Source organism: Jaculus jaculus, chromosome 2, assembly GCF_020740685.1.
Source record: "Jaculus jaculus isolate mJacJac1 chromosome 2, mJacJac1.mat.Y.cur, whole genome shotgun sequence".
In the NCBI taxonomy this organism is placed as follows: domain Eukaryota; kingdom Metazoa; phylum Chordata; class Mammalia; order Rodentia; family Dipodidae; genus Jaculus; species Jaculus jaculus.
In genome coordinates this window covers 68,053,396-68,075,606 of record NC_059103.1, presented here as the reverse complement: position 1 = coordinate 68,075,606, position 22,211 = coordinate 68,053,396, and the positions used below count along the sequence as shown (strand labels likewise).

The 22,211-nt window shown below is 40.5% G+C and overlaps 1 protein-coding gene across 1 annotated transcript; it reads left to right on the top strand.

Moving 5' to 3' along the window:
- The first annotated feature begins 2,391 nt into the window (after positions 1-2,391).
- Positions 2,392-21,613, top strand: LOC101613186 (acyl-coenzyme A synthetase ACSM4, mitochondrial). The gene is made up of 13 exons (XM_004665444.2): positions 2,392-2,592; positions 6,007-6,217; positions 8,443-8,650; positions 10,376-10,519; positions 11,343-11,499; positions 13,418-13,497; positions 15,638-15,761; positions 16,985-17,065; positions 17,178-17,279; positions 17,692-17,819; positions 17,914-18,013; positions 20,342-20,461; positions 21,527-21,613. Exons 1-13 carry the CDS (start codon positions 2,392-2,394, stop codon positions 21,611-21,613), a joined length of 1,743 nt encoding a protein of 580 aa, XP_004665501.1.
- Positions 21,614-22,211: the final 598 nt, after the last annotated feature.

The following is a 22,211-nucleotide window of genomic DNA, read 5'->3' as shown; positions in this document are numbered from 1 at the left end:
TGGGGGCTGGAGAGATGGTTCGGTGGTTAAGGTGCTTGCCTGTTAAGCCTAATGACCCAGGTTCAATTCCCCAGTACCTAGGTAAATCCAGAGGCACAAAGTTCAGCAGGACATGGTGGTGCACGCCTTTAATCCCAGCACTCGGGAAGCAGAGGTAGGAGGATCACCATGAGTTCAAGGCTACCCTGAGACTCCATAGTGAATTGCAGGTCAGCCTGGGCTAGAGTGAGACCCTACCTCGAAAAACCTAAAAGTAAAAATAAAAAACCAGAAGCACAAAGTTCATTTCTGGTGGCTAGGGACCTTGGTGTGTCCATTCTCTCTCTCTCTCTCTCTCTCTCTCTCTCTTTGTCTCTCTCTCTTTCTTTTTCTCTCTCCTTGAAAATAAAAAAGTAAAAATATTTAAGGCCAGGTGTGGTGGTGCACGCATTTAATCCCAAAACTCAGAAGGCAGAAGTCAGAGGATTGCTGTGAGTTCAAAACCAGCCTAAGACTACATAGTGAATTCCAGGTCAGCCTGGGCTAGATGAGACCCTACCTTGAAAAAACCAAAGGAAAAAAAAAAAATAAGAATTTAAGAAGTTAACCAACTAGGAAAAGTCATTCAGAGAAAAAAATTATATATGCAAGTGTGCATGTGTGATACGTGCTTTTGTGTATATATACACATACATGACTTAGGAGAGAGAGCAGAGCCTCACGAAAGGCATAATTCTGAGTCACGAGCATGGCGCACTCTGGTTCTCCTTTTCTTCTCTATTTGACTTGTGATAAATCTACGATAGTTCCAATAACTTCCTATGTAAGGCATGATCACACTTTTTTGCTGTTTTTGTCTCTCCTTAGGTTATAATTACTAATACACATTAATTGTAGAAATTAATGGGTTTCACTGTGGTGTTTTCATACGTTGTCCCTCCTACTTTGATGTAACAAGTGATTTCATACCAGTGGTACTGCCAGACATAGCATTTTGTGAGCTGCGGTCAATTTAATGCTCACACCGCGTCAACGAGGCAGCACACCCTGCCCCCTCGGGCCTGCTGCTCTTTTGCTATCATCAGGCTGCAGACATAGCCTCCTTTTTCACATACAGAATTTTCCTCAAATGAACTACACGGGTCTAAAGGGCAGAAGCATTATGGTGTTCACCATATACAAGAAACCTTTCCTGAGAAAGAACGGTGTATCAGAGTTGGAGTAGCCAAGTCAGACTACAGAGGTTCTAACCTTCCATGAGCTGGGTGACCTTGGGCAAGTTGCTTTAGTCTTCATCGGACTCAGTGTTTTCATCTGACAAGTGGAAATATTAGTAGCTCCAGTCATACAAGTTTATCATGAATGCCAAATGATATCTGGAATGCAAAGTGCTGGCCAGAGCAAGAGCTTCATAAAATTGACTTATTATTAGCTGTGAGTCATTTAGTGTTAAGAATGTAATGCAGAGTTTCTGTCTCTGAAATCTAGGTAAGTTAAAGCAGATAGGGCAAATATACAAAAATGACAATAATACAAGGGGGACAGCAGTCAAATGAGTAATAATGGCAAGTCAAAGGAAGAAGTGATCTTGAAACTAGGAGAACATTTAGATTGCAGACAGGAAAAACAGAAAGAGTAAGCAATTTTATCAGTACCACAAAGTTAATTTTGAAAGAGTTAGGTTCAAGATCCAGGTCTCCTGATTCATGTGATTAAAGTATTCTAGAAAACTCCCAAAATAATCACTAAAGCAGTAGTAGCTAACAATCAGAAACATTTCTTTTCTCTACAAGCTAGGAATTTCACATACATTATCTTATTAAATCTTCATAATAACCCTAGGAAGGAGATAATTATATTTACCTCATTATACAGATAACACAGAGATACAAGAAGCTACATAATTTTCCCATTAGTGCCATAAAGTGTCTGAGTCAGACTTCAGTGAAAGTTTTTCATTGTAATGGGGGACTAGAGGGGGAAAGAGAACAATCAAGGAAAATAGCAGGCCACATCTTCATGGTGGAAGTGGACATACATGAACAGTGAATGGTTGCTCTTAAAGAAGATTTAAGCAGAGGAGTTAGAAGATGTGATCAGAACAGAGTTTGAGGTAATAGAGGCCTGGAAAGTCAACCCAGGCAGCCAATGGAACATTTTCCTTGGAGAAAAAGTAAAGAGAGAATATGGGAGTTTGACAACTCTATGAAGAGGGGATTCAAGTGACTGGGATACCCATCAGTAGCTAATGGTGATAGTTCTGAAGGACAGGGCTCTCCTCAAGAGTTCTTCAACTTGTCAGGGCACACATTCACAAGACCACTTCACAACCTGACATTTCCTCCTATGCCCCCCCCCCCACAGGCATTGCCTCATTCGTCACACATCAGAAGACAAAGTCCTTCAGGAATCATGAGGGTTGTCTTCCACTGTCGGCCTTTAAGGTTCATCTGGCTCACCAAGCCAGCTGGCCAGTACTTCCACAGAGATCACCAGCTCTGGACGCCCCTGACTCCCTCCGACCTTGAAGCCATAAATCGCTGTGACAAGCCATTGCCTGAGAACTTTAACTTTGCTGCGGATGTGCTGGACCAGTGGGCCCAAAAGGAGAAGGTATAAGTCAATGAGTTTCCACTAGCACTTGGTGTTCCCTTAAGACTGTCTTCCGTGTCCTTGCCATGTGGCCCAACTGTCCAGTTCACTTCAGTCCTTTCACCTGCCTTGGTTTCCATTGTTTGCTGATTGCCCTCTTCTCCCTCTAGAGAACTCAGATCCTCGCCACACACAGCTTCTCTGCAGCCTCCTCCATCCTTGCATGCTGCCTCCACTTACACCACACTCTGTGTTTACTCACAGACCTATGCATCTTCTCTTCTTTTCTCTCCAATCCCATACAACAGTTCTTTGCATTTGGAATGGTCATGAGCTTCTAAAAATGAATTTGAGCTTTAGTTTTATGAATATTGTTATTATAATAAGTGGGTGAGAATCACTGGTGGAGAAGAAGAAAGCAAGCAGGCTTTATAAAATGCATGCAGCTTAGCCTCAGAACAGGGTCCCTGCTTACTGACTATGCTCCATGCCTGACAGTGACACTTTACCTGTCAACATGCACTGTAGGACTTGTGACTCAGGAGATAATGTTAGGACCCAGGTATATAAAGTATTACATGTTGTGAAATTAATCCCCCTTATTAATTAGAAGAGGAAAGTCATTAAGTCTTCAGTAGCTACTTTTGCTAAACTTGAGCAGAGAGAGCAGATAGAAGTTGAGAATCTTTAGATAAAATGTAAGATCATAGTTTTGCTTCCACTATATGTATTTCTGTAGCCTATTTTTAATAAGCAGTACTCATTTTCTAATTATGGTGCTAAAAAAAGGCATTTTCATAACTAAATGAACCAAACCAAGGTAATTTATAAACAGTTACAAAGCAGAGTATAATGGTGCAGGTGTGAGCAGATCTGGCCGGAATATTGATACTCAGATAACTAAATCTTGAGAAACACTAGCTTACATTGTTTTGTTGAATCTTATAACTACCCTGGGGAGGTTTCAGAGAAGGAACTTAACTTCAGGAAATTCCAGTTACTTATCCAAGGTTATGATTCCAAAAGAACAGGAATGGAGTTACTGATCTTCCAGGACTGAATCCACAGCTCAGGGCCCCATCTGTAATATAGTATTGTTCTGAATGATGTAGATACCTGGAATATTTGTCTAATGCTGAAGGAACATGGAGAAGTCAGCACAGAAAAAGAAAAGGGGGGAAAGCTCATGGGTGAATTAGACATAAACTAAGCTTTCAAGTACTCACCAAGCAGGCAAGGTCTAAGTAGTCCAGACAGGAGAAGAATAAGCAGTACTTTTTTTTTTTTTTCTGGATTGCACATAAAACAAAGAGGTTTATCAAGACAGGTGGTTTCATAGAATCATAGGTGACAAGTTACCTCCAGGCACTAATCTCACTAGTGCTCATCTTCACCCTATTCTTGTGACCAGTGAAAACCATGCCTCAGCCTTTAGGTACAAAGAGATGTCAGAATCCTAACTGAACTTAGTTAACCATTAAGAGTATTTGAGAGAAACGGAATTTAATTAAGCAGGAAAGAACAAGTATTAGATGAACATAGGAGAGCTTACACCACTGAATTGTAGACTACAGAGTCTGTCTCAGTGAGGACAGGAACCTAGACAGCTCACTGGAGACAATGAAGTACCAAGAGCCCATGCACAGGTAGGTTTTGTTCCAGTCATATTCCCTCTCTCTCTCTCCCCTCCTTCCTTCTTTGTCTAAGTATAAGATATATACACATTTTTATATAATAATTTCTCTAACAAAACCCTATATCTCAATCACCATAATCTTTTTGTATTTGCAAAATAAAAGACAGAAAGAGAGAGAGGGAGAGAAAAAAATGAGAGAATGGACTCACCAGGGCCTCTTGCCATTGCAAACAAACTCCATATGCATGTGCCACTTTGTGTGGGGGTATTGAGGAATAGAAGCTCCACCAATCAGACTTTGCAAGCAAGCACGTTTAACAGCTGAGCCATCTCAGTGTGAACTAAAGAAAGAAAGAGGGGCTGGAGAGATGGCTTAGTGGTTAAGCACTTGCCTGTGAAGCCTAAGGACCACAGTTTGAGGCTAGATTCCCCAGGACCCATGTTAGCCAGATGCACAAGGGAGCACACATGTCTGGAGTTCATTTGCAGTGGCTGGATACCCTGGCGTGCCCATTCTCTCTCCCCCCCCCCCACCCTCTCTCTCTTCCATTCTCCCTGTGTCTGTTACTCTCAAATTAAAAAAATGAACAAAAAAAAATTTACAAAAGAAAGCAAGAGGTTGAATGTTGAGAATACAATGGAGCCCTAAAGAATCATTATTCCCAAGAGATCTATACTGTTACCATCTGAACGCTTATTAATGCCTCAAGACCTAATCCCTCTCCTCTCCCTACAAGCCATCAATATCAGTTTCTATATTTTAGTTCCTCTCAAAAAAACTCAAATTCCAGGAAGAAAAGACAAGATTAGCTCAACCTTGGTCACATGCCTAACCCCTGTTGAGAGAAAGTAGGTTGTGGCACCAAGGATAATTCAAAGGAAGAGGAGCAAGCTAGGCATAGTGGTGCATGTCTTTAATCCCAGCACTCAGAAAGCCAAGGTAGGAAGATCACTCTGAGTTTTGAGGCCAGCCTGGGACTACAGAATGAGTTCCAGATCAGCCTGGAATAGAATGAGACCCTACTTGGGAAAAAAAAAAAAAAAAAAGGAGTTGTTTCATTAAAAAAAAAAAAAAGAAGAAGAAGAAGGGAAAGTCAGGTGTGGTGGCACACTCCTTTAATCCCAGCACTCAGGAGGCAGAGGTAAGAGGATCACCATGAGTTGGAGGCCACCTGAGATTACATAGTAAATTCCAGGTCAGCCTGGGCTAGAGTGAAACCCTACCTTGAAAAAAAAAATAGAAGGAAATAATGTGTGTGTATGTGTGAGAGAGAGAAGAAAGAAAGGAAGGAAGAGAGAGAGAGAGAGAAGGAAGGAAGGAAGGAAGGAAGGAAGGAAGGAAGGAAGGAAGGAAGGAAGGAAGGAAGGAAGGAAGGAAGGAAGGAAGGGAGGGAGGGAAAAAGGAAGGGGCTAGAAGCTCCCTTACAGGTGAGTTGGGATGCTGTTACAAGAATGCCCAGGAGCAGGTGGCGATAAGGAGTAACCAGCCATACAAGTCTCTGGGTTAGTCAGGTTTCCATCACTATGATAAACAACTCAAAGGGAGAAAAGGTCACCTTTGGCTAATGGCTTCAGAGGCTTCCATACATGGTGGCTTGGTCTTGTTGCTTTGGGCCTGTGGTAACACAGTACAGCATGCAGACAGTGCCTGTTCACCACAAGGCAGCAAGAACTTACTTCCTTTCGTTAGGTTCCACCCTGGAAAGGTCCTCCCATCTCCCAATAGAGCTACAGGTCCTTTGGGTGATACTTCCAAACCATAACATCATTATTTTATTTTTCCTATGTGGCCTGACCAGTCTGGGAACAGACCAGCCAATCCTGCCCTGTGGTGGGTGAATGGCAAAGGAGGTGAGGTGAAATGGAGCTTCCAAGAACTGGGGTCCTTGTCCCGAAAGGCCGCCAATGTACTCACCAAGCCCTGTGGTCTACAGAGAGGAGACCGAGTGGCTGTGATTCTGCCACGCATCCCAGAGTGGTGGCTCCTCAACATAGCCTGCATGCGAACAGGTCAGTGCTAAGCATGAAACATTTGTAAGTCATGAAGAAACACAAAGAGATGGAAGGGGAAACTTGAGAATTTCCTTTGAAATATTAGCTTTAACTAAAGCTGTCTGTACAGAAAACAGAAAAGTTGAAATCAAGAGCTATTGTGATAGAATAATAACTACCTTAAGATACTGGTATTACTTTGATAACCATTTTTGCAGGAGAGGAAGCCAAGGCACAGGGATGTTAAGACATTTGCTGAAAGCCACACAGCTAGCAAGCTACCCAATTAGGACGTATACAAAAAGTCAATATGGATATCAGTGCCTCTTTGCAGTGTTAAATTGTGACATACGCATCGCTATGATCCAGTTGTCTTCACTAAAGACATCTGGATTCTCTGACATGAAAACAGAAAAGGGAGAGAAACAATTTTAGAATGCTAGGATTTGTAAGAACATGAAGGACTACAGATCCCAGTTGTAAAACCACCCCATCTTTGCAGTCAAAAGAATTAATGTCTCTAATTACACACTTTTCCCCAAAGTAGTAATAGAGTGTGCTCCAGGTAAAAACATCTCCTTCCAGGCAGGGATCAGTGAACGGTGGCCTGCTAGCTGGCCACCTGTTTTGGTAAATATCATTTTGGTGGGACACAGCCACACTCATTCATTATGTATCTGTGAGTCTGTTCATTCTACGGAGGTAAGTGTGCTGAGATCAAGAGATGGCCCACAAAGTCTAAACTATTCAGAGGTTCTTTACTAGGAAAGGTTGATTTCTGCTCTAAACCACACATAAGTCTTCATAAGTCACTTAAAGTAAATAAGAATACCAAATGACAGACTTTTGCAATGTTATTAATAGCCATACAAGCATGGAAACAACTTAAATAGAAATAATTAAACTGTAACATAATTAAGATGTTATTTTAGTTGAAGAGTTGATTGCTGACTGAAACCCTGGCACCTCACCTTGGTGGTATATCACCTCTAGAATAATTTATAACAAAGATAATATAATAATATCATCCATATAATAGTAAGAATTTATAAAATTTTAAGTGTTCTTGCTGCCAATAAAATAAATAAAAGTAGTAATTTATGAAAATTTTTGCATTAACCATAAAAAATTGCAAAAGTGAATTCAGTTATGTGTTAGAAAATATTAATGGTGGTTTAATTGTCATAAAATATGTATTTAATATTACTCTATATCTTATTCAAGTTATGAAATATATGTGAATAACAGCCATACAAGATAATGCTCAAAATAGCTATATAATAAAGGAAAACAGCTGAAGCCACTGTTCCTAATTCAAAATTATTAAATCTTTCATGTGATTTTTGAGATTTAATTATACTATACCACCTGGCAAAATAGTTTGATTTTCCTGTAAAGTATATGCAATAAATCCAAAGATATTTGCTATCTAGAAAATAGTTGCTATCTAAAATCCATAAGAAGAAATTTCCTCCCAACTCCTAAGGCAGAGATCTATCCATTGAATATATTCACATCACAAATTCACCAAAGTAATGAGTTATCTGTGAGTCATTAAGAGCAAGTGGTTTGTGAGAGAAATTATCTTATATTTTATATTGAGTGAACACTTCTTCATCTTCTCATGTCTGTTTATTTTCTTGAGAGGATAGCATCTAAAGTATTTATTATATAGTAAAACAGAGTCTCCTTTCTAGGATTCAATCCCATGACTTCCTATTCAACCCCAGGGAATTCAACAGCACAGGTCTCTGAAGTCTTGGAAATGTACCTTTACCACTTATTAGCTATGCAACCCTTGCGGGGGTGGGGAGTCAACAGAAGGTAATGGAAGGGGACTAGGACCAAAATACATTATATACATGTATAAGAATTAATAAAAAAATCAAAAAGGTGTTACTCAGTAATAGCAGCCCATAATTATACTTCCTCTGTACCAGACACTGCCATTACCCCCACATTACATACAAAGAGGGGAAGGCACAGAGGGATCGAAGTCGCAAGGCTAGTGGGTTGTAAGGCCAGAACTAGACCCAGGGTGTCTCAGACTCCAAAGCCAGAGCTCTAATGACCTTCAGTAATAAGGTCCCTGAAAAAAAGCCCCTTGCTGCCAAGGTAGAAGTGGCTAAAATCCAGATCCAGAAGATTCTATCAAAACACCAAATCCAGGTTTTCTACAACCCATAGAGTCATAATTAATGGTCAGTAGCTCTGTTCAGCTCAAGGACTTCTGTTCTTCCCAGGGCTTATATTCATGCCAGGAACAACACAGCTGACAGCAAAAGACATCCTTTATAGGCTCCAAGCATCCAAGGCCAAATGCATGGTGGCCAGTGAGGAAGTGGCCCCAGCAGTGGAATCCATTGTGTCAGAGTGTCCCAGTCTGAACAACAAACTTCTGGTATCTCCACGTAGCCGGGATGGATGGCTCAGCTTCCAGGAGTTATTTCAGTGAGTATTCTTACCAAATTATCTGGGACACTAGCCATAGCACATTTCTGAATCTATTTGTCCAAAGACTAGGCAAGACTCTGATCTGATCTGGGCTCCTTACTCCAATAAGGATTACTTAAAATGATTTACAGCTAAAATGAAGAAGTGTAGCTCTGCTCCTACTTCTTAGTTTCCTCCTGTGCTCCATGATGACTGTGTCATATGGACTATTAACCCTTGCCCAACTCCTGGACCACATCTGTCACCATATTCCCTTTCATTCCTCAGACATGCGCTAGCTCAGGGCCTTCACACCTGCTTTCCTTCTGCCTGAAATGTTCTTCTTTAGTCTTTGTTGGAGTTTCTCCTTCTTGACAGATTTTAGCTCAAATGTTTGATCGTAAGTGAGGCTTCTCTGACTAGCCCAACCCAAACTACAAGGTGTTCCATCTTCCCATTACTGGTGGTTCCGATATGAATTATCAGGTCAATCATTTGTATCCTTGGACTGGTTTTCTCCTCTGGAGTAAGGATTGGCAAATCTGTTTCACTACTTGTCTCATGAATAATAACAGAGGCAGGATGAATGTAGTGTTGGTTAATTTAGTGGTTCTATGGACCCTGGTTCAGCCATCCTCCATCATGCCATTCTCAGCATGAGCCCAACATGATTAGGGGAGCTCCAGACAAGCAGACAATATACATTTTGCACATGCACAAGTCACAAACTGAAACAGGATAGATGGAAAGGGAGAAGGCCATGTATTTCTGGAGTTCGTTTGCAGCAGAAAGAGGCCCTGGATCACTCATTTTCTCTCTTTTTCTCTGTTTCTCTCTCTCTCTCTCTCTCTCTCATAAGTAAAAAAATAAATAAAATGCCTTTATTTATAAATAAAAATATTTTTAAAAATTCATGCTCTAAAAGGCATTTAAATGCATAGTCTTTTGTTATTAATATTGAAAGCTATCTTGTGTATTTAGTCTGTAGGGAGAATTTGAGGGTCTCAGAAGGTGGCTCAGCAATCAAAAGCACTTGTTTACAAGGCTACTGGTCCTAGTTTAATTCTCCAGCACCCATATAAAAGCAGGAAGCAAGGTGGTGCATCCATCTGTGATCCCAATGCACTTACAGCAGTGGGAGGTGGAACTAGTTGCATCTGGAAGCTCACAGACTAGCTAGACTGGCTCACATATACCAAAGTGGCAAAAACAAAACAGCAAGGGAGACCCTGCCTTAAGCAGGCTGGAGAGAGAAGACAAACACCCCAGATTGTCCTCAGACCTCTACAAGTGTGCCATGATATGCACATGCCTATACACACACACACACACACACACACACACACACACACATATACATACATACATACATACATACATACATACATACATACATATATATTTTGAAGCAGTCTCAATCTAGCACAGACTGACCTTAAACTCACAGTGATTTTCCTCTCCCAGCCTCCCAAGTGCTTGGATTCTGAAGGCATGCATCACCATGCCCAGCTTCATATATTTTTTTAAAAAATTGTTTTTAAGCATTTCACTGTTAAATCTTAGCTCTAATCTTGAAAGTCCCCTTAACTGAGGAATTTCTCTCAGGGAAGCTTTGGATTAGGTTCAGTTTGATTAACTATCCTATGAGAATAAGAAGGAAAATGTAACAGAGAGCAGTGGGATTGGGAGAAAGTTAAATGAAGTGATATCTTCAGCCACCATCTTGGGGTCCATGCTTTGCAGGTCCGCCTCTGACGAGCACAGCTGTGTGGAGACAGGAAGCCAAGAACCAATGGCCATTTATTTCACCAGTGGGACCACAGGCTCCCCTAAGATGGCTCAGCACTCACAAAGCAGCCTTGGCATTGGGTATGCCCTTTGTGGAAGGTAGGGAGGAAAACTTTTTGTTCTTGTTTTGTTCAAGACAGGGTCTCACATGGTAGCTCAGGCTTGTCTGAAACTCCATATGGATGCTAGGCTGGCCTCAAAATTATGATAATCCTGTCTCGGCCTCCTGAGTGCTGAGATTACCACTGCAAGCCACCACACATGCTTTTTGGTCTGTTTTGATGAACTCTCCATTCAATTGCTAAACTGATGCCTCTATTTGGTTATTTAGTATCTGTTATATAATGTCCATAAACCAGGACTCCTCATGTCCCTACCCTATCCCCTAGCTCAGTAAATAGTACCATCTACCTAACTGATCAAGCAAAAATTTAGAAATGGACCTTGATTCAACCCCACAGCATGTTTGGCTTTCCACATTGTCAGGTAAATTGATCTACCCAGAAGTGTCTTTGGAAGAAAAAGGCAACCTAACACTGTCAGATTGCTGTCTTATTTTCCTCTTGGTACTTATCACTACTTGAAAAGTTTGTATTTATTTATATTCTTAATTCACATTATTATTATGTATTCGTTTCCATTTTGTTTCCCTAAAATAAGAGCAGAGGTCTGTCTTGGGCTCCATCATAACAGTGCAGAGAGCACATAACATATTTGTCATATCAATGTATGATCTCATAAAATCCTGTCTACCTAGCCTCCCACTCTACTCTGTGATGTCAGTAGCTTGTAAGGTTGCAGAGCAAAGCCATTCCTCAAAGATGATAGTTTTCTTGCTTTCCTGTTTTGTTTTGTTTTTCCTCTGTCTAATTCTTATTTACTTATTTTTTGCTCTGTTTGGTTGCTTCTCTGTATTATTTAGGTATTGGCTGGACTTGACATCCTCAGATATCATGTGGAACATGTCAGATACGGGCTGGATCAAAGCTGCCATCGGGAGTGTGTTTTCTACCTGGCTTCAAGGTTCCTGTGTTTTTGTACATCAGATGCCTAAGTTCAACATGGACACTTTCCTAGATGTAAGTCTTGACCTCCACTTACAAAAATGTTTAGAATTGTGTCCCCCCCCCAACTCACTTACATCCATCTCCCATAAAGTCATAATGAAATGATTTCTCAGAACACAGAGTTTCCTGAGCTCTGGAAATTGTCAGAGAGGTCATCTCCCATTCTCCTCTAACCTATGTTTTTCATTATAATTCACAGACTCCAGTACCCTCCTATAACCAGGCATGTACTTTCTCCATCAGAGATAGCTAGATCATTATATCTGATAACTCTACATTTATAAAAATGTGATTACAGCCAACTGTTTTTCAGCCATGAAAAATCCATTTCTTTGATGAAATATATTTCATTAAATATTCACTACAGCTTTTATAAGCTATGCTCACTGTGTAATTTTCTAACTTGACTGACAAGATGGCTTGAGGGTCTTAAGACAAGCCTAGGATGGCATAGGAACTAGTTTGTATCAGGCTTACAGAGTTCGCTGAAAAATACCTGTTAACAAGCTGAAGAGATGGCTTAGCAGTTAAGGCACTTGCCTGCAAAGTCAAAGGACTCAGGTTCGATTCCCCAGGGCTCACGTAAGCCACATGCACAAGATGGCACATCCATGTGGAGTTCATTTGCAGAAGCTGGAAGCCCTGGCATACCCTTTCTCTCTTTCTCTCTCTCTCTCTCTCTTTCTCTTTGCCTCTTTCTCTCTCAAATAAATAAAAAAAAATTTTTTTTAACCTGTTAACTTTGCACATTCAAATCTTCCATGTGTATAACAATGATTTTTTATTTTACAAAGCCATACATTGTAGCTCATGCCTATATAATCCCAGCACTTAGGAAGCTAAGGTAGGAGGATCCTTGAGAGTTCAAGGTCAGTCCAGGCAAAAGTGTACAGACATGACCCTACTATCTATAACTGTGTTATCAGATGTAATCATTACACTTAGTAAAAAAAAAAAATTGAAATCCAGGGAGCAAGTTCATAGAGTAGGAAGGCTTGTTTATGAATTAAAACCTGGGCTGGAGAGATGGCTTAGTGGTTAAGTGCTTGCCTGTGAAGCCTAAGGACCCCAGTCCAAGGCTTGGTTCCCCAGGATCCACGTTAGCCAGATGCACGAGGGGGTGCACACATCTGGAGTTCGTTTGCAGTGGCTGGAAGCCCTGGTGCGCCTGTTCTCAATCTCTCTCTCTCTCTCTCTCTCTCTCTCTCTCTCTCTCTCTCTCAAATAAATAAATAAATAAATAAATGAACAAAAAAATTAAAAAAACATAATTCTTGATCTGTGAATACCCAGGTATCCTACATACATCTGGAAAGCCTCATCCAAAATGCTTGCATTTAATACAAACTGAATAAATTAACTCAGTAGAACTTTTTTCTCCAAAAAGAGGATTCCTTAAAAAGAAGTATTTTTCTAGATCTAAAGATATCTAGGGCATTATTTGACTTAAGGAATTGAAATTTTATGCCCCTGAAAAATGCTCGTTTCTGAAATGATTCAATCTACTCAAAAGGACAGTTGCCCTGCATAGGATAGCACTAAAAGGTCCCAGGAAGTCTGTTGCATCCAGGGTCATAGCTACTAGGATCTATGGGTAAGAGTTAGTAAGAATCCACCAAGGAGGATGCCATGCAGCTCTGAGGTAGAATAAACAGTTTGTACTTTGACTTGTTCTCAAATTTAATAATTCACCCACTGAGTTTGATGGTATATGCCTGTTTCTGGAACATATACACATTTTTCCTAGTAGTTGGAAATTGTTAACATATATATAGTCATTAGTGACAACTGGCAAATATTTGTTGACTTACTCTTAGAAGTGACCATGTGATGTGCTAATTCTAATGGAAGGAAGAGGTTGCAAATACCAGCTCTAGTCATGCTCTTTAACTGACCATTTCTGATGTGTCTGTCTTTCTCCATCGTCCAGGTGCTTACCAACTACCCCATCACAACCCTGTGCAGTGCCCCCACCGTATTCCGGATGCTTGTGCAAAAAGACCTTAGGAGGTATTGGGCCAAAATCTCCATTCGAACCACAAATAGAACTGTCATCTAGCACAACAGAGCTTCTCTATGAAATAGAATATCATTCTGAGTCTCACCAATAATGGCATTTTGGGCCAAATAAATCTGTATTGGGGGGGGCTGTCTGATGTGCTGCAGGGTGCTGGGTGGCACCCAATCCAATGCAAGCAGCATTCTCCTTCCCTTTCCCCTCATTTGTGACAATCAATAGACCCAGATAGTGCCTAATGTCTTATGGGGACAAAATCATTTTCCAATTTAAGAACCACTGGAATATCCTCTAGGGGGAATTGAACATTTTCTGCAAAAGTCTATGATCCCAGAACGCCCACTCAAATGCATCCATTAACACCACTCTTTAAGAAAACTGTCCTTTTGAATTGACTTCTTCAATACAACACAAACAAAAAGCACATTCAGGGTAGGGGAGATGGCTCTGTGGATAAAACACCTGCTGTACAAATGTAACTGAGTTCCCATCTCCAGAATGCAGTGTAGCTGGCATCTTGCCTATGGTGAGAGAGGGGATAGAGAAAAGTGAATCTACCAAAATCTCATGAGTCAGCTAGCCTTGTGAATGGAGCAGAGAACATGAAACTGCCTCAAACAAGGTGGAAGACAAGGACCAATGGCTGACCTCCACACCTGCATAGTGGTATGCATGTGTCAATTCTCTCTCTCTCTCTCTCTCTCTCTCTCTCTCTCTCTCTCACACACACACACACACACACACACACACACACACACACACACAAACTCATAATGCATATTTTACAGCCTTGAAGGGATATTAATGAAGTTTATAACCTAGTTGATATACAATTTAGCTAAATCACCTACCTGTTAGTCACACCGCAATGCGTACTTTGGTAACTAAATCAAATGAGAAGAAAAGGCAGAAAGACACCACTGGAGTCATAAGTGCTTGTCCATTTTGTTCTCACTGAGATCTGAATGTGCCGGAGGAGTAAAGGTGCTCTGAGTGATAAAATGAAGCAGATATGAATCTCCTCTTTTCCTAGTCAGTGTTAGCTTCATGGCCCTCAAAGTGTGAACATCTTAGATGTTCACATATTTCAAGCATAATCTAAACACTATTTAGAGGTTACTTGAATACATATGATGCATGTCCTACCCACTTAGCCTCCTACCCATTTGTGAGCTCATTGTATGAGAGTCAGGATATTCCAGGGATTCTTGTTGGAATCCAATAAGGACATGACTAAGAGCTCAAGCTTCAAAGTCAAACAGGCAGAGTTTTGCTATTTACCAGTCATGTGACCTTGGACATTCAAGATGACCTCACTGAGCCTCAATCAGCTTCATTCATAAGAAAGATTATGAGCCACCCCTCGGATTGTGGCAGGAATTTAGTACAAGTGATATGCTTGGAGAGTTCTCCCTGATACCAGGTAAGTGAACAGTATGGAGCATCCAACTCTCCTTTTGCTGCTGAGCAGTCTTCAGCAAGGTCTTCAACAAATTCTCTGAGCCTCAATTTCCTCATCTGTAAATTAGGGATCATGAGTATTCCATTCCAAGAGTATTCCTAAGACCTTGCCACTCCTAAAGCCACTGCCCAATCAATATGATATCTTTTTCCCATAAGTCCTTCATGTCATCCTTAGCAGTTTTCTTTACTTTCTTTGTTCTCTAAGTTCTCCTTCACCTGCTATGATGTCGACTCCTTTTAAAACAGAAGTCTTTGTTTTTATTTATTTATTTATTTGAGAGTGACACAGAGGGGGGGGGGAGAGAGAATGGGCGTGCCAGGGCTTCCAGCCACTGCAAACGAACTCCAGATGCATGCGCCCCCTTGTGCATCTGGCTAACGTGGGTCCTGGGGAATCAAGCCTCGAACTGGGGTCCTTAGGCTTCACAGGCAAGCGCTTAACCGCTAAGCCATCTCTCCAGCCCCAGAAGTCTTTGTTTTCATCACACATGTCCCTCACATGACCAGAACAATGAATGGCAATATAATTAATGACATGGTAACATTTAGAAAATGCACCTCCATAAGACCTATCTTTCCTAGACCTTTATTACTTGAAAATTTAATTATCTTATGGTGAGAGCCACTAAGATCTCCTCAAAGAGAACATGAGCAACTTTGTCTCTCCAGATATAAATTCAAGAAGCTGAGGCACTGCTTGACCGGAGGTGAACCTCTCAACCCAGAGGTGCTGGAACAGTGGAAGGCCCAAACTGGGCTGGAGTTGTACGAGGGCTACGGTCAGACTGAAGTGGTAAATTTTTAAGGGCAAAGATTAAAGTGGTATATTTTAAGGACAAAGCTTAGTTTCATAAGACTGATCCCTCTGTAGTCATGAAAGCTTTGTTCGAAGACTGCAGAGGATACCAAATCCTTGCCTGCTTAAGTCCCTTATATAAAATGACACACATAGTAGTTGTACAGAACTTAAATAGGTCCTCCCCCTATACTTACATCATTGCTTGATTACTTATAGCTGTCAGATGACAGCTGTTGTGATGCCTTATTTAGGAAATAATAAACCTATGCATGTTTGATATAGACACAATTTTTTATAGAATATTTTCAATCCTCAATTGTATCCAAGGGTACAGAATCAACAGATAGAGAGCTGGCTATACATAGGGATCTTTCAACCTCAGGATTGTCCACTCAGTCCCCAAAGTGCCCTAGTCATGCTCTAAATGTCATGGCGTTTCCAGAATACATTGTTTTGCTTATAGTTGTCAAAACTTGTAAATTACCCACTTAGGTTTGGCTGAAGGGTAATTATGATTATTCTAGTCTTCCTGCCTCATCCATATATAGGAGAAATAGCTCAGCAGTGTTTAGAATTAGCAAGGTTCACACCTGAGATGCTTATCGTTCTAATGCACTAGGAAGGACCCCTACACACACAGAGACTCTGAGGGGTGGTTTATTCCAAGGTGCACATCATGGAATTTAATTAAAAGGCATGGGTTTCAGCCAGGTAGTCCTTAACCAGGTGTGGTGGTATGGGCCTTTAATGATAACACAAAGGCAATGGAGGCAGGAGGATTACAAGCTCAAGGCTAGGCTGGGCTATATAATGGGTTCAAGGTTAACTTCAGCTACACAGTGACACCCCAAAGACCCTGTCTCCAAAGTGTAAGCAATAGGAACATTAAAATATGGCCCTCAAAACAGCAGCACAGATATCATATACAAACTTGGTAGAAATGCAAATTCTCAGATGCTACCTGACACTTTCTCTTTCAAAAACTTGGGGATGAGGCCCAGCCATCTATGTTTTAACAATGTTCCAGGTGATTCTGAGGCACACTCAAGTTAGAGAGCAATTGCTCTAAAGTAATACATTTTAGGAGATGATTGTATATACTAGAAAAATCAGTCAAAACTGAATCTTAAGTTCATTGTCATGACATACATACATATAAATGAATGTATGTTTATATATTTACTGCCCATTCTTATTTAAACATGTCCTATTACTAGGGAATAATTTGTGCCAATCAAAAAGGACAGGAAATTAAACCAGGCTCCATGGGGAAAGGTGTTTTACCCTATGATGTACAGGTGAGTCAAAAGAACATCTGAATGTTTCTTTTCTGCTCTTCATAATGATTCATGAACTGTTTCATTTTATGCAAAGAAAACTGTAAAAAATATGCTGTTTCTTCCATTCTAGATTGTAGATGAAGATGGCAATGCCCTACCACCTGGAGAAGAAGGGGAAATTGCCATCAGAATGAAATCTACACGACCCTTCTGTTTCTTCTCTGAATATGTGGTATGAACACGAAAGAAGTACTAGTCACACTTTAATACAGAAATGGGTTCCAAATTTCACATCTAGCATGTCTTCTTGTATAACCTTGGGCAAATGTCAAATCCAGGTGTTTGATCAATCATAAAATGGGATGATCATCCATCTCCTGAGAGGTCTATAAAGACTGAACTCCATGTACAAGAAACTCGGGAAGGAAAAGCTGACAGGTTTGGTGAGGAGATTAGCAGGAGGATATGCTAAAGGGTAATTTTTTTTAGACCTTTCGTATATTATGCTAGGAACTGCCCTTTATAAAACCCTGATTTCTTAAAGAAGTACAATGTGTCAAGTGTTAATGTCTTCATGGGTGCCACACCATTGTCTGTATTCTGTCTGGAATAATGAATGACTGAATGTCACCTTTGATTTGTAGGACAATCCAGAAAAAACAGCTGCTACCATGAGAGGAAATTTTTATGTCACTGGGGACAGAGGAGTGATGGACAGTGATGGGTATTTCTGGTTTGTTGGCAGAGCTGATGATGTCATTATATCTTCTGGGTTTGTACATTTGCTGCTCTTAGCAAGAGCTTCTCAGAGTGGGGCATCTCCTTCTAGAGGAGTGTGGTAGAGGAAGTCTTCTTGTCCTCTGCAGGTACCGTATTGGGCCATTCGAAGTGGAGAGCGCGCTGATAGAGCACCCTGCCGTGGTTGAGTCTGCTGTTGTGAGCAGTCCTGACTCCACTCGAGGAGAGGTAGAGTGAATGTCAGAACTCAAGCAGCACTTCCAAGTTCTGTTCATTTGCTCACAATACAGTCAAGGGAATTCTGTTTTTATGAGGCACTCACATATATGCTGGGCAATTGACTTTACAAATGAGCTGTCTCAAAGAGGACTGGGATTCTTTTAGTGGCAAGTGACCCAAACTTAGCTCAATTTGGGGGCTTGCATAAGGGAGGAGCATTCTGTTAAAGCTGCATTCAAGTGTTCATATGGAGTTAGCAAGACTCTTTCTATGTCTGGTTCTGCTATTCTTTATGCTAGTTCCTTTAACCTGACAAGCAAGCTCCAGACTCACACAGCTTAACTCCTTACAAGGAAGGAGAAAGTTCTTTTCAACTGTTTCAAGTAACTCCCATGATTTTCTTTGTGCATCTGAAACCACATTTCTAGTGAGTGGGGTCCAGGGAGTGGCATGGGCTGACTGGCCAGAACTGCATCATATGCATGCCCCTCACGCTAAGCATGGGGTCAAGATATGATGGTATACTCCTTAAGATACTAAGAGGACTATGATTTGAAAGTAGGAGTAGCATGAACAAGAGCCAGATTTCTCTATGTGTACAATTGTCATAGTGCTTAGAATACATGTTCTTACAGACAAAAATGTAGGCAGGAAAGCATGGTCAGATTCCCAAATAAATCCTATGAGCTCATTAAGAAGGCTTGTTCTAAGCAGCAGCTCTGTGGCATGAAAAAGAGAAATTTCGTTTTCTCATAGAAGATTCCTGAAGAGTCAACAAGTGGAATATATCAAAATAGTGTGTCTATCAGCACACTCCCACATCTTTCTGTGCCTCCCTCTCATGCCCCAGTGACCATCTGCAGGGACATGGATGGATGGAATCCTCTTGTCTCTGTACTCATCACAATCTATTCCAATCTCCAAAATATGTTTTTCTTACTACCATAGTTTCATTGTCTCAATATAACTGGCGTCAGGTGAACAGCAGAACTAAAACATAAATGAGAATGAATGAATGAATAACCATTTAAACTCTTTTAATTCTTTTGTTCATTTTTATTTATTTATTTGAGAGTGACAGAGAGAGAGAGGCAGATAGAGAGAGAGGGAGAAAGAGAACAGGCGTGCCAGGGCCTCCAACCACTGCAAATGAACTCCAGATGTGTGCGCCCCCTTGTGCATCTGGCTAACGTGGGATGTGGAGAAGCGAGCCTTGAACTGGGGTCCTTAGGCTTCACAGGCAAGCGCTTAACTGCTAAGCCATTTCTCCAGCCCCCATTTAAACTTAGTGTCATGATTATCTAATTGCTTTAAACAGTATTCCAAAGAGAAGATATAAATAGGAGGCAACAAAGATAGATCAGTCCTTCCTGATACATGATTCTTCCTCTCAAGTCCCCTTCAAACCATACCCTCTAGAGCTTCCATTTGTCCCTCCACAACAAAGTACAGGTGTCATGGCACAAGTGGGCATATGGATTAAGGTTCAGTCGAAGTGAAATGTTAAGTTCACATTCCACAGAAACAGAACTCAGTTGAGCATCCTCAACACTTTCTTCCACCATCTCCATGTTATTTTTTCTCCTAAAGCTAAAAAAAAATCTAGTTTTGTAGTGACTTCTGTTAATACGTTTTGGTACTTAAGAAATACTTTTTGTGGGACTCATATAACATAACTGAACAGTAAATATATGTATCCACACAAATGATATACATGATAGTTAGATAGGAATTTGAAGTGTTCGGGTTTTTTTCCCTTAAAACCTGACAGGAGGATGTAAGATGATTAGGTGCCTGAGCATGGGGCAGAGTACCTGGTTTTTCTTATCTCTTCTGTCTAAAGGAGTTCTTGCTCTCTAGAAATCTGATAGGAAGACATGAGTAAGATTATAAAGCTCCTGGACGCTGCATGAGAACTGGACTGATCAGCTCAGCCTCTCCAGTAAATTCTATAAAAGACCCAATCAGAGTCACCCGGTTGGCTTTTCCATTTCCAGACACCCTATCCTGATCTACAGGTGTTCTGCTTTCTTTCCTTCTCTTAAACTCTATAATAAAAATATAGCTTCTAAACTTAAAAAAAAAAAAAAAGGAGAAAGGAAGAAAAGGAGAAAGATAGATGGTAGATAGATGAGAGAGAGAGATCTCAACATCCTCACATGCCCAACCCAATTCTCTGGAAATAGCTCTCAAAACCTCACTTTGTAATTGTACCTGAACCTGTCCAGCAGCCACCTGACATTTGCAGTCATCACTCAAGGTGTTATTGAGCTATGCCTGTGTTCTGCAGTGGTTTCAAACCTTTGATGCATCTTGATTCCGACATTTCTGCTGCAGGTGGTAAAAGCTTTTGTTGTCCTATCTGCGCCCTTCAAATCCTCCAACCTGGAGAAGTTAACGCTTGAGCTTCAGGATCATGTGAAAAAATCAACAGCACCTTACAAATACCCAAGAAAGGCAAGTCAAGTTAAATTTGTGTTAGTAAAAGTCTAACCTATTGTTTATATTAGCTTTTGACTTTACAGGGCTCATTATTTGGTGGCACATGGTTTTTGACTTTATCCTGAGAATTTGGCTATAAAGTGTTTTATATTAGAGCATTGCAAATGCTTGATAAACTAGAACTTTTTAGATCAACTCTATGATATTAACAACGAAGGTTTTAAGGACTTAAGCTTCGTTTCATACTAGGTGGGGTGGTGGTTAAGAATCACTGAGTACAATGACACTTGACCTTTCTATTGGGTTATCTTGGTCTATAAATCTAAAGTGCACAACTTTGTTTCAAGCAGCCTCCCTTAAGGTTCAGGAAGTAGCCAAGACTGGCTTTTCCTGAAACCTTCAAAGGGGAGCAAAGAGCAATTGTGTATACAGATGGCAGTGTACTTGTATTACAGACGAGATCAGCACATTTAGGGTGGTATGCCTGTAAACCATCTTTGTATTACAGTCATCAAGATCGGGCATGTTCAGGGTGGTAATGGCGATAGACTATATTTGTATTAGTTGAGATTGGGCATTATAAGGACAGTATGCCTGGTGACTGTATTCATATTGCAAGTTATTCCTACTTTCCCACAAATGCTCCAGGTCCTAGCTCTTAAAATCTCAAATGCCAGCCTGGGGAGACGGCTCAGTAGCTAAAGGTGCTTGCTTGCAAAGCCTGAAAAAATTGAACCTGGATCCTTTGGCTTTGCAGGCAAGTAAAAGTCTCTCCAGCCCACATTTTTTTTTTTTTCCCTAATCTCAATGCCAAGACCTCTACATTGAATTTAGGGTCAGCCTCCATCTTCCAGGAGCAGTAGGAGTATTTTTTTATTTTGACACAGGATATAAGTGAATTTGCACTAAAAATCAGTGTGGTAGAGCTATACTCTCCTAACTGTCTGAACAGACCAGTTTCTGGTGCCTACAAACTGAACAAGTGTGGCTTAGCACAATCTGCAGACCTAAAATTCATCCTGAGTTTCTTCTTTCACACTGATAATTGGGGTGTCTCACAGTCTATTTTCCTTCAATTAGGTGGAATTTGTTGAAGAACTCCCAAAGACAATCACTGGAAAAATCAAGCGCAATTTGTTAAGAGACCAGGAATGGGGACGAGCATAGCTCTGTAAGAACATGGACAGTTAAAAGTAGTAATGTGGTTTCTTTTAGTATTTGCTTCCTGATAATTCAGTGGCTACTCTTAAAATGTTTTAAGATTATCTTTTCTGGTTGAAAACTCAACTGAGTTTTAGCTTTATACTTAGTCATGTAATTAAAAAGTACATAAAAATCTAAACATATTTGAATAATCCAGCTCGCAAAGGTAATCATTTGCAGTGTTTGACGCAGCAGGGGTTGCACAACAGTAGTCAAAGGGCAGCACACAGTGCATCTGCTTCATGTATCCTGCCCTGATTAATTCAAAATAAAGACGAACTGTTTTGAGAAATGTTTAAGACAGTGTTCTTCTGCTTAATTAGATACTTATGAAATCAGTCTTTTAAGTTAGACTAAAATACTAAAGTAAGAGTATAAATAATTCAAAGGCCAGTAAAAGTTTAGTGAAATTAAGTATGGTATTAGTACTCCTCATTTTGAAGCAAATCCTGCAAAAATCTTAAACTTGATTTAGGAGTTTTAAATAAGATTCAGGACTATGTACATTTTTAATACACAGTTTGGCATGCAGGCATTTTTATACAAACATACTCTGCGTGTA